The sequence below is a fragment of the Amblyomma maculatum genome, chromosome 2, assembly GCF_055883805.1.
Source record: "Amblyomma maculatum isolate TAMU_Amacu chromosome 2, ASM5588380v1, whole genome shotgun sequence".
NCBI lineage: Eukaryota > Metazoa > Arthropoda > Arachnida > Ixodida > Ixodidae > Amblyomma > Amblyomma maculatum.
The window spans coordinates 14,235,265-14,247,888 of NC_139345.1; the positions used below are offsets into that span (position 1 = coordinate 14,235,265).

The 12,624-nt window shown below is 41.2% G+C and overlaps 1 protein-coding gene across 7 annotated transcripts in view; it reads left to right on the forward strand.

Annotated features, from left to right (window-relative positions):
• Ndae1 (Na[+]-driven anion exchanger 1) overlaps window positions 1-12,624 on the forward strand; it is a 239,355-nt gene that overhangs the window by 187,423 nt on the left and 39,308 nt on the right. For all 7 annotated transcript variants that reach the window (XM_084593300.1, XM_084593299.1, XM_084593302.1 and 4 more), the window contains 3 exons: window positions 2,442-2,590; window positions 5,257-5,502; window positions 7,047-7,193. In XM_084593300.1, the coding sequence (XP_084449426.1) occupies window positions 2,442-2,590; window positions 5,257-5,502; window positions 7,047-7,193 (542 nt within the window). The remainder of the gene's footprint in view (window positions 1-2,441; window positions 2,591-5,256; window positions 5,503-7,046; window positions 7,194-12,624) is intronic.

The window sequence follows — 12,624 nt, forward strand, 5'->3', positions numbered from 1 at the left end:
GGTATGTGGGCAGGTGACTCCATTTCACATGAACACTTAGATGCAGTGTTTGCCCTTATTTGCTCCTGGGAGCATTGACTCTTGTCAAACGTGATTAAAATAGAGTACTTTGATATCCAGTTCTCATCAGTACACACAAAGTTAAGCTGCCAGCACTAATGTAGTTGGTGTCTCATGTTGTACTGTATTATGTTAAACTGAACGGCAGTGCTGTGGTAATAAAGTTGATAAGGTGGATAAGAGCATTTGCTATCTTCTAGGTAATGGCTAGATTGTCAGTAACTGACTTTATTATTCCATTTACACTATAACTATCAGTGGCATCCTGTCATTGAAGATTGTATGTAAGTTAATCATGCCATTGATGCACACCACTTGTTCAGATAGCGCACAGATGACAGTCACCTTGATCCTTTCATCAGCTTTGACACTACTGAGAAAAAATATTTATTTTGAACAATGCTGCTGCTTTTATGTCTTGTTAGCTTTTTTTTTATCCCTAGAGCTACAAATGGTGCATAGCTTTGTGACATTTTTAATTGTTCCAAATTTTCATCATGCCAGTCAGGGGGCAATTTTAAGCATTCTTTTTTTCACTCAGAGACTTTTTAAGGATTTAAAACTCATGCGATAACAAAACAGAATTGCTTGTATTTACCTATTTGTTAATGTAAACTAATGTGATTGCATCACATCAAGTTTTGAATAAGTTGACATAGCATAATTTTTTTTCAGTCTGCAGGTGCTGAGACAATTTTTAACAAAGTAATGCATGACATATGACATTGTTATCTTTTTATCCTTCTTCATTACATGCTGACAGTCGTTTCTTCTTTCTTTCTTTTTTTTTTTTTTTTTTTTTTGCATAGGGAGGGCATGTTAAATTTTTCTTATATAATGTGAACACACCCTTGGCTCGCAAAGGTTGATCTGTTGTTGCTTAGTTTGTTAGAAGTGTGTTTCGTTTCGACTGAATCAGTATATCAGTTGTAGCCCAGTGCAAATTTACCCCATTTGGCTGGTATATCCATGCATCTTAGCAAGCGTCAGAAAAAGACTTAGTGGACTGGTCTCATATCACTTCCCGTCATGTTTTGGGGCACCACACTAGTCCTTGAGATAGCTCCTGGCTAAAATTTTAGCCAGCCAGTGGTGAGGAGCTAATGGGGGGAGCACTAGCCCTCATATGAAGCATCTTTTCTCAAGCTTTTCAAGTTTCCTGTATGTGATGTGGAATTGTACCATTTGGTACCCTGCATTGCACAGTTTTTCGAGTTAAAAGTGCTTAATGTTAGGCTATCCGTGTTTCTGTGGCATTTAACACAAAAGGTGCTAAAATTTGCACTGTCTTTACTGTCGTACATCACTTGCACTGCACACCTGTTTCTTCTACGCATATTCAGGTCAGAATTTGCAATTACAACAGCACAGAGCTGATCAGTGATCAGTGACCTGCTTGTACTGTGTGCACGTGTTCCAAGTCAACTCAGTGTAGAATGGATGAAGTGGTTTTTGTGTTTGGTGTTTTTTCTTTTTATATGCAGCAACATAACGCTTTATGACAGCAGCTTGCTCTTGCTTTGAGTGTATTTAATGCTTCTAGTTAACAAAAGCACTGCCTCAACCTATTTGTTGCTTTAGTGACCAAAAATGTTAATGCTTGCAGTTAACAAAAACAGTGTCAAGCATTGCTGTGGCTCATAATGGCACAGAGTGTTTGCTGTGTTTCACTCTTTCTTTTCTTGCTGTTGCACAATGAGCAGAAGCTGTCACTACTGGAAGAAGTGCTAAAATTACCACTGCAATCTGTATTATTGCTAGCTAGCTATTTGTTGTTACACTACTATAATCATAGCCAACTGTATCCTCATGTCTAAACAGCATTTCTTTTTTACAAAAACGCAACATTTTTTGGAGTAAAAATTAAGTCGCTTCGGAATGTTAAAGGGACACTGAAGACAAATTGAGGTCAACCTCTGTCAACAGACCATCAACATTTCCTAATGACAAAGTGTGTCTATTTTCACTGCAAAACGAACTTTTGTGAGCTAGAAAAGGCCAAGAAATAAGACGTGAATGTCGCCACTGCCATTGGTAGTTTTCATAGGCAGACTGCTGTGATGCAGGGCTGCACCTGTCAACCATTTCCCAGAGATGATCATGAAGACTTCTTTAATTGTCGTGTTGCGAGTTGGACCAAGTGGTGGGGAACATTTTTTTTTTTATTATTATTATTAAATCCAGTTTCTTCAGCCAGAAATGCATCTTTTGCTGCCGAATAAGCATCTACCTAGCCTCAGAGAGCCAAATAATTGAGAGTGTCACTAAGAACAAGACTGATTTGTCCTCAGTGTCCCTCAACTTGTAGTCGAGGAAGCAGCATACACCAAAGGGAAGGCATGGTCCAGTAATTGTGAGCATTCTCTTTTTTCTCTCGACAGGTGCCTCTGTCAACAATGCAGAGGGCATGACCCAGAGCCCCAGCTCCAATTCCCTCCACATTCACGCCCCACACCCAGCGTTGGCACACAGTGGCTCCACACTCACAGATGCGGCCACCAATGCCAGTTCTCCCGACCTTCAACACAGGGTTGGCATGAACAGCGCTCATATTCCACATCAGATATTTGTCGGTTGCTCTTTTGTGTCGTCATTCATTTAAAATTCATTTAAATGGGCATGGGCAGGACATGTAGTGCGAAGAGAGGATAACCGATGGTTGCTTAGGGTAACAAACTGGATTCCAAGAGAAGGAAAGCGTAGCAGGGGGCGGCAGAAAGTTAGGTGGGCGGATGAGGTTAAGAAGTTCGCGGGGGTCAAGTGGATGCAGCTAGCACAGAACCGGGTTAAGTGGAGAAATATGGGAGAGGCCTTTGCCCTGCAGTGGGTATAGTCAGGCTGATGATGATGATGATCATTTAATAATGCCCTTAGTCACGACAGCATGCAAAAGTAACCAGAGGATGGGAAATAGATCCGCAGCATTTATAGCAAACAGTTGAAAGCACTGCTTTACTTTTGTTCTGCCTTGTATAGGAGTCAAAACAGCTGGTCTTGTATAATAGTGTTCACGTGCACTCGAAGAGCGCAAGAGCAAATACACACTTCATCATATTGGCAAAATATGCATCCACAGTAGCACATCGTTAAAACATGGTGCCAATATGTACACAAAGTGATAAAGGCAATAAGCTACAGCTGTGGAGTTATAAGGTATAGTCTATTGTGGAATAATTTTGCATCAAAGTAGCACTTTTGCACGAGCTACATTGCTTGAACCACTGTAATGCGTGCATCAAGTACTCATTTAGTGAGGTCAAGCAAGCCAAGGTAAGCAACATTAACCTAGGAGCTTTGGCACTAAAATCTAGCTGAATTGATCTGAATAAAATAACTTTCAGATTGTTTCATTTCTAGAAATGAAACAGCAAATATTTGATGTCTATTGTTCTACAAATATTTATTCAGCGATTTAGTTTTTGTAGTTCATGGGAAACATGCAATTCAGCATGGTAATACCATTTTATATAGGAACTCTCGTTCCTTATTTTTTTTTTTTTTTTCCAGTTTCAGTTGCTTAAAGTGTTGCTTTCAGGCTTGATTCAGATTTGGTGAAGCAAGGGCTGTGTGGATCTTAATAATCTGCTATGGCTGATGTTTTAGGCTAAAAATTTTGATGCATGTGAGAGACATACATATGTGCGAGAGACATACCTATGCGCGAGAAACATACATGTGAGTGAGAGACATACATGCGAGTAGTTGAAATGTGTTATTGTGACTGTCGTAGGTTTATTTGGGATTAACTTTTTATGGTGGATGTGTCAGACACTAGTATGACACAGACAGTTGTGATATTTCCTTCCTGGATCCAGCCATGGCTTTCTCTATATTGGATATATTTTTGGGAAACAGCAGTGCTACATTGGCATAGGCACAAGCGCATACTACCAAGAAATGAATGTATAAAAACTTGCTCACCTTTCAGCCTTGATATGCTTTTCCCTCTGCCAGCACGTCAGCCCCCCACTATTGCTAACATAATCAGTTGGCTGGCACTCTTTCTTTCCCATCGACAGCCTTTTGCTGCTGATAATTGTTGCTGACTTTTGCATGGAGTGGGGCCCTCTAAAACGCCTAAATGCTGCTTCGTGGTTGGCAACAAACACCTGAGATTTCAGCTAAGGCCATATGGTGTTCCATATGGTAATTAAGCATTGTAGTTCAGGGCTCAAGAATTTTAGCCTACTACATGGCAGAAACAGTGGAAGGCAGCATAAGAAACAAAGAGATTACAGATGTAAGAAATAGACATAAAAGACTCGGGATAACTAAGTCGTGAATTACCCTGTGCCTTGTCCTTTTCTCCCTCTTTTTTTCTTCTCTGTAATGTTGCGCAGTGCTAAGTATTTTCTGAAAGGATGAACTACTAGCATTCACGACTGCTGTTTTTGGCTAACAAACATGAGCAAAGTAATAACAGCCTAATTCAAATTAGGATTTTCCTGTCACAGTTGACTTTTGGTGACTTGAATAAAAAGGGGGCCAAAAATTTTGTTGAATTATGCGTAGTTGCAATTTACGTGAGCCTATATAATACACCTGATGTTGACGGGGCAAAAACATTCGTTCAGGTAAACTGGCTGTGTGAATTGAGCTAGTTAGAACCTACAAGGGCCCAGTGAACTTTCTCCAACATCTTTCTGTTTATACACATGCCAGTATTGCAGCTTTCAGTTTCAAGCCAGCTGTTTCATTATTATCATTTTATAAGCCACATATTTCGAGAAGACCCACTCCCTGCATGCCAGATTTTCAAAAACCAACTGCCACAAAACATTGCAGCAGGCACAGTACTGACACCTGTCTTTCATCTGTGAAAGTTTCATGAACTTGTGCTTTAAGAAATGCTGAACAGAAAAACAGACTAATCCGGGATTTTCTTTTAACCTACATAAAGTCGAGAATCGTAAGGAGGGAGTGCAAGATGCAACACAAATAAAATCAGGCTTGGCAAAGGGTGTGCAGAAGGGCTCGCCCAAATACACTTGGATTTGGCACTCAAAGGCACTCATGCACCCATACCTCTTTCATACATCCTGCTCTTGGATAGAGTTTGTTCTGCTATTTATGGTTAGCAAACAAACAAATAAAGTTAGAAAAAATGAACTTACCTTTCTTTAGGAATTGTTGTGTCCAGTATCTTAGGTGCTCAGTGCTTATCTGAAGGGACCCTCCTGTCTCTTGTGTGTGCAGCTGAACCAAGCATTCATGAAGAAGATTCCTTCAGGGGCCCAAGCATCCAACATCCTCGTGGGCGAGGTGGAATTCCTCGAGCGACCTATCGCAGCCTTCGTGCGCCTGGCAGCTGCGGTGCCCTTGGGCGACCTCACCGAGGTGCCCGTTCCAACCCGCTTCCTTTTTATCCTGCTTGGGCCGCAGGGAAACATGGTGCGGTACCACGAGATCGGTCGCGCCATCGCCATCCTTATGTCCGACGAGGTGAGGAGCGAGCTCACTTTTGATGCATCTTTCACACAGGGGAGTGCCGTTCACAAAAATGGAGTTGGGAAGTATAAGAGTGCTAACACCAATTCGTCTAGTGTCACAGGTGCTTCTGTTCATACACTGGAGCTGCCAGCAGTCACTGAAATCAAAGAGAGCAGAATTGTTTTGTGGAAATAAATGCGGCACCTTGCTTTCTAGTTGAGAGCAAGTAGAAGAGTTGGCATAATGCGTAGAGACCAAATACTTAAATTTGGCATGTATGCGTCAAATGCTGGTAGTGTGGGGCGGCTGGAAAGCTGGTCAATTTCATGCAATCACCACATCATTCATGGCGCTCATTTTTGCCATGCATTGTTCAGCTGTTGTTTTTTATGCACGCACGGGCACCTTCAAGAGCTCTCTGGCCAAGGCACGTACAGCACCAAGAGTGAGGTACTCAGCAGCACCAGGTGCTGCAAATGCATACACCTCCACCAATGCCTCTTTTTTTATGTAATGTTTTTGGTCGCTGGCTCACTTTTAAGCTGCAGTGTGTGTCTTTGCCCACTACTATTTTACTCTTTGTCCACAGGTAACATTAGTTGCTTCGGCAAATTGTACTAGAATGCATGTGGCTCTCAATCCTTTATCAACTCTTTCTTTGGTTAGTCTCAGACAGGCAGCAAAGAACATATTGGTTGTGGTTGCAAGCAATGCAGCAAGATGCTGTACCAGAAGCTCCGAATAACCTTGAGCCTACCATAGAGATTCCTCATTAGTAACATCATCAGGACTGCACCCGAAGTTTTTTCTTAGATGTTATGAGTTATGCATTCATGGTCAAACAGCTGTTCATCACAATGATCATTGCTGCAGTATATCTTTTTTGCAGATGCCCGTGAAACATGCAGCTACTGAGAATTCCTTACATTAATTTCTGTCATACATTGAATGACAGCCATTATTAAAAACCAAAGCACTGGTAGAAGATGCAACCGGCATAAGAGAGCTCAATGTGGGATTGAAACCATTGCAAGATCAATTCGAAGGGAGGAAGAAAAACTAGTATTTATAGCGTAGATGCCACCATATGCTTACCACTAAATGGTGCGCTTTCAACTGATGGTGCTAGGACGCACTCTGAATGATGCCACTTTGCTGCATCATCTGCTGCTGTGTGAAAGTGCACATGTTGTAGGCTACCGCTCTGATACAAAGGGCATGAAATGCTTACACCTCAACTGTGCAAGAGTATATAGCTGCAAATATTTTCTTGGCGTTTTATGTGTATCATATCGGGGAAATCTCAGTGTTATAGGCTAACCGAATTTGATAACTAGGTGGGATTTGGCTAGTCGGTATTAATATCATCATTGGGATGTCATAACATAAGATAGGAATAGTAGGAAGAGTAGTCACTACTCCAATCATTTTATTTTATCTACCACTCTTATTTGCTTGCCACAGCTCTTTTTTCACTCCAAACAGAGATACTCTTTTTCTGTTTTGTATTAGTGGTAGAGGCAAAAGTTGTAAGTGTGGGTCTTCCATTACTGCAGGTCTTCCATGATGTTGCCTTCAAGGCTAAGAACAGAGACCACCTCCTGGCTGGAGTCGATGAGTTTCTGGACGCGGCTACTGTGCTGCCTCCTGGTGCCTGGGACCCTTCGATTCGCATTGAGCCCCCACAGCACGTGCCATCACAGGTGGGTAGATAAACTTGATTCATGGGCTGGGATCATCAGACAAAACCACCTTGTACAGCAGGTTATGCTTGCAGTGTTGGAATCCTCTTGTACTGAGTAAGCTGTCAAATGCTTAGTTTCATGTTTGCATTGGAATATGCCCTTCATTGCCATTTCCACTTTTTGTTCTTGTTTATTGAAAGCTTTCCTTTGCACCATATGACAGTCAGGTCGTAGGCTTGGGTATTTGGTTTCAATGAAACGACCTAGGGGAAGCAGCATGACCAAACTGTAAATAGCACTTGAAGAATACATGCGACTATTTGAAAGTGCTTTGTATATCCGTAGGTTTTATCTTCTTTGTGGCTGTGCTAGTTTGCACTGTCTTCGATATGGTTCTTACATTTTCCCCGTGCAGTAAAGCCTCTCATGAACTGTTTAAAGGATTAAGAAAAGGCAAGCACTTGTCTACATGCATTATCTGGAATACTAAATTGCAAAAGCTGCGTGGTCTGCTAGCAAAAATAAATAAATAAATAAAGCTTGAGACCTCTTCCATGAAGACCAATCTTGCTCTGTGTTACTTGTTATTGATTTGGTTAATTCGTAGCATTCATGGTTTTTTAAACGTTTATACTTCATTCCAAAATTTAATAGCTGAATTGTAGAAAACTGTGCATGTTTTGATTATATTTTGGCGCATTTATTTTTGAGCAACCCTGGCAGTTAGGTCAAGCATTATGCCTTTAGTGGGATTCTTCTTAAGACTGGGGAGGAGCTACTTGCACTGTGCCTTTCAGCATTAACAGCTCCATGTGCGGGTGATATAGCCTCTTATTTGGGGTTTCAAACTAAGTGCTTAATTAAAGCCTTACCTAATAATCTCACCCAGAAGTTCTGCAATTACATGCCAGGTTCTAAGGCTGTGTGCAAGAGTGTGCTCCTGAATGAAAAGATGTGTAAAAGTGTCAGTGACTAAATTCTGTTGAATCGGAAGCTATCGATGACTGGTGTACATTGTGGGACATGAAAGTAAATTTTGAGAAAACCTTGTCTTTGATGCTAACAAATAAAAAAAATCATTGCATTATACCTATGCCGCTAACCAAAAAAGAAATCGAGCACTCCAATCAACTAAATTATTTCGGTATTACAATTACTGACAATCAGATAAGCGTAAACATATTAAAAACATTTGTATATCCCCTCAAAACAGCTTCGTCTAGTTTTAATGAGGAAGTTTGTTTGTAATGTCAATTCTCAGCATAGGCAAGTCTGGGACCCTTAGTCAAATTCAGATCTTATAATTAAGAGTTCCGAAGCTAAGCTAAATTTATTTTTTCATATCATGAAAGTATACAGTTAGGGACTGAGCTGTTTATACGAAGAAAAATAACGTAGTTCCTTTATGAAAAACTTAGTTTATTTTTTTATTCAAATACTCCAATCACAGAGGGCGAAAGATGTAGTGCAAATGGTAGTGATGATGTAGTTACTGAAAGAGTGATAGATGAACATGTTTCCATCATAGCGTTTGGGCATCCACTTACGCAAGATTTTTTAAAGCTGAATTAGAAATTATATTTATGGCCCCCTGGATAAGCATCAGTTCATACAAATCATCTCCATGCCAATTAGCCTTTCACACACACATTCAAAAAAGCATGTATTATTATATGGAACTGTCTCGATGCCCAGGTGTTCACAGTGTGCTAATCAGCTGAAACTTTTCAGTAGAGGTAGAGACCTACTTTTGCTGGCAATTTACCTTCATTATTTTTTTTTATCGATGCTTGTAAAGCACTCTTCTCTCTTATTTTAAAAGTGCCGCTGCACACCACAAACATCACAACCATAGTGAAAATCATCTCTTGCAAAAAGCTGACAAGAACAAAGGAAAACACAGTCGAACCCGGATATATCAAACTCCAAGGGGATCACAAAATAGTTCCATATATCGATAACTTTATATACAGAAATCGGCTTGAGACACCGCTTGCAATCATGAAAAATAATACCATACTTAACTTGTAATCAACCTACTTGCATAATGAACCCACCTTTCACTTTTACCGCCAAGAACTTCCAATATCTTGCTCTATGCCGATGACACGAGCGCCTTTTTTTCCTCGCCAAGCTTACCCTCCCTAGTGTCTGCAGCTAACAAATGGCTTGAAGATCTGTCGAGTTGGCTTTGTGCAAACCAGCTGATGTTAAATGTTAATAAAACAAAATATATACTTTTTTCCGCTGTCAATAAACCAATAAATAAAAATATCACACTTTCGTTCCAATGTGTCTCCTTAGAACGTGTTTCAGTGCATAAGTATTTAGGTGTTCTATTTCACGAAAACCTCCGCTGGTCTTATCATGTAGACTTTGTATCCAGCAAAACAGCCCGATACATAGGCATACTGAATAAATTTCGCCCGCTTCTGCCAATGCACTTGAGGAAGCAACTATATTTTTCCACTGTCCAGTCTCGTGTTCAGTACTGCCTGTTGGTATGGGGAGTGGGTACAAAAACCAACATGGAAAAGATTTATATTTTGCAAAAGAAAGGCCTTCGGTTTATTCACAACCTGTCTAGATATGATTCTGCGTCTGCATACTTTAAACTAAGTAATATATTAAGTATTACAGCCCTCTATAAACAACGACTATCCGATTTATATACCGACAATACAAAACTGACAGTAATGCGTTTTTAACTACGTTTTTCAACACTGATCCACATTACGTCCTTAGAAATGTGAACTTTATAAAACCTCGCATAAGGACCGGGTATGGTATGCAGTTAATTCACTGGCAAATCCCTAACCTCTTGAACTGCTATCCTGACATATTTTGTCTACTTGAAGAATCATCCTCCTTGTTAACATTAAAAAAAAAAATTAAGATGTACTTTTTGGAACATACGTGATTATTTGTTTCCTATTTCCATTGTGTAATACCAATTACTGTTGACACTGTTACCTTGATGTATGTTACAGATTGAATTTTATGTATTTTGCCCCTGGTTTGTGTTTGTATTACATTCTCACATATGACTGACTATTTTGTGCTGCTCTGTGCCTGCTGCGTTGTGTTGCACATGTCATTGTGGTGCCGAAGGCCCCGTCAGGTGACTTGTACGTCACCTTTAGCCTCGGTCCCACGGCAAAAATTGTATTTTTGCTACAAAGTGCAATAAATAAATTTGAAAAAAAAAGAAAGAGAAGCGTTGGTCGGTGGCACGTCCCTTCATTTCGGATTTCTCGTCCACAGCTCATTAATTGGCAGCGTGCCAAGAAGCTGTGCAGCAATAACGTCAGGCGGTGTTTATATTTTCACTATATTTTTGATGTTAGCTCCTGCGGTGGTGGGGAGCGAACTTGGCAGAGTGCCCGTGATGGCTTGATTGCACAAGCCTGGTTCGATTTGTCATGCCCCACTTAGGGCAGGCAGAGTCGATACCACCAAGATTCTAACAAGGCCGCTGTGTGACCGTCTCTCCTATCAGAGAACGTCATGGCGAGTGAATGAGTGATAAAGGATCAGCCAATGAGTCTGCACATATGGGGTTGGGTATAGCGGCACGAGGACACCACGTGACTCTACTCAGATCTGCACTCGTATCTTCATTTGCTGGAACTTTATCGCCCATCCATTGTCATGACGTAGGCTTCCGAGTTGCGCTAGCCTTGTCAAGATCTCGATCGTGACAGCGGAGTCCACAGTCACAAAATCATTGGAAAGCATGATAGTTGCAAATGTCGTTCGAAGCGAACAATGCTAAAAGCCGTTGTCATGATCGCAGCTGACCGCATGCTTTCGTTGATTTGTAGATGCAAGGATGGACGCCTCTATTGTTGCTTCTTAATGTTTGCAGCCGCCATACCTTACGCTACGCCGCACGTTCAGCACAGCAAGGATTGTGGACTCTCGCAAAATTTAAAAAAATCTGCCATTTCTTATCATCCGCAGCTGCCTTAGGTTACGCACACCGCATGTTCAGCACGACGACACAAGACGCGCATTGCACCTCACCCGCCACACACAGAGAGTTCACAACACACACTGGAGATAGCGTCTGATGTTCTATCCACCATGGGCTGAGCTAGCTTGTTGGTGCATGTGTAGTGCATGCTGCTGTGAACGAAGACTGGGAAAGAGGGAGGAAGGGGAGAGAGAAAGCTCAGCACACATCTGCATTGGCTGTGTCTGCTCTGTACCGGCTGTTGCCAAACCGGTTCCCTCTCGTTCCTTCAAGCACATGGATGCAAATGTAACATGCTGGCATGCAGCAAACGATCGCCGCAGATGCGCAACTTTAGGGAAAAGGTGCAGTGCTGCTTAGACCAGCCTTTGCCAAACTGTTCTCACTCATTCTTTCCGTGCGTGGCTTGAAAATGTTATGCGGCAAACGACCGAGGGGGATGCAGTCATCTTTAGGGAAGGTGCAGCTTCCAGTGCGTGGTGCGGAGTTCGATGTATTGAACCCATAAAACTGGAGTTCGATATGCGACAAAGCTTTCCTGTACTTTTACACAGGATTTTTAAGGGGATATTTTGTAAGTTTGATATAACTAAAATTCAAATTACCCAGGCTTGATATATCCGGTTTCGACTGGATATTACAACATGCATAACACCAATCTCTGGCTACAACACATGGATGCCTTTGTGTTTCACCTCCATAGAAAGGCAAAATGCAAAGGCATCCGCGTGCTATACGATATATAGTCACACATATGGTATATACGTTGTTAGTCTTGGGGTGTGTGCTTGGTTTAACCTTGATCTGATTTCAGAGTGGGAGCCGTACGAAATGTTCTGGTACATGTAGCAGTAAAGGTTTTGATTTAACATAAAATTCACATGACATTTTGTGTACCTGAAAAGTGCGGCAGGAAACATTATTTTCTTTTAACTTTCCTACGGCGCGTGACAGCTTTAGTTGATTATGTGCCAATGAAAATAATTATATTTTCCCCTCATTTTGCTTATCATCGGTCGCTCATTGTCAACATTTTGCTGCAGTCTGTACAACCAAGTAGAGCCTGTCACATTTGATGACAAAAACAATGGACAGATTACTATATGAATTTTCTGCTTTTATTACATACTGGAACAGGAAATAAAACTCAGTATTAAAAAAGGGGAGTAAAAAAATACACCCAAAGTTTTTTTTTTTTTTTTTTTTTTTTTTTTTTTTTTTTCTGAACCCATTTGAACTGGTTAGAGAGGGTCGAGCGGTTCGAACCGGACTGGAATGTGTCTCCAGCGCCAAATCCAAAGCTGAATCCAAAAGGCATGAACATGAACCCAAACCGGAAAAAATTCAGATTCGATACCGTGGTTAATTTGACGTTAATTAAGGAACCCAAGCTGGAGATTGCTTCGTGACACCAGCGCTCGGTTTCTGGCAGAGTGGACAAGAACTACGAAACTTGTGCGCAGCCGTAGCCAT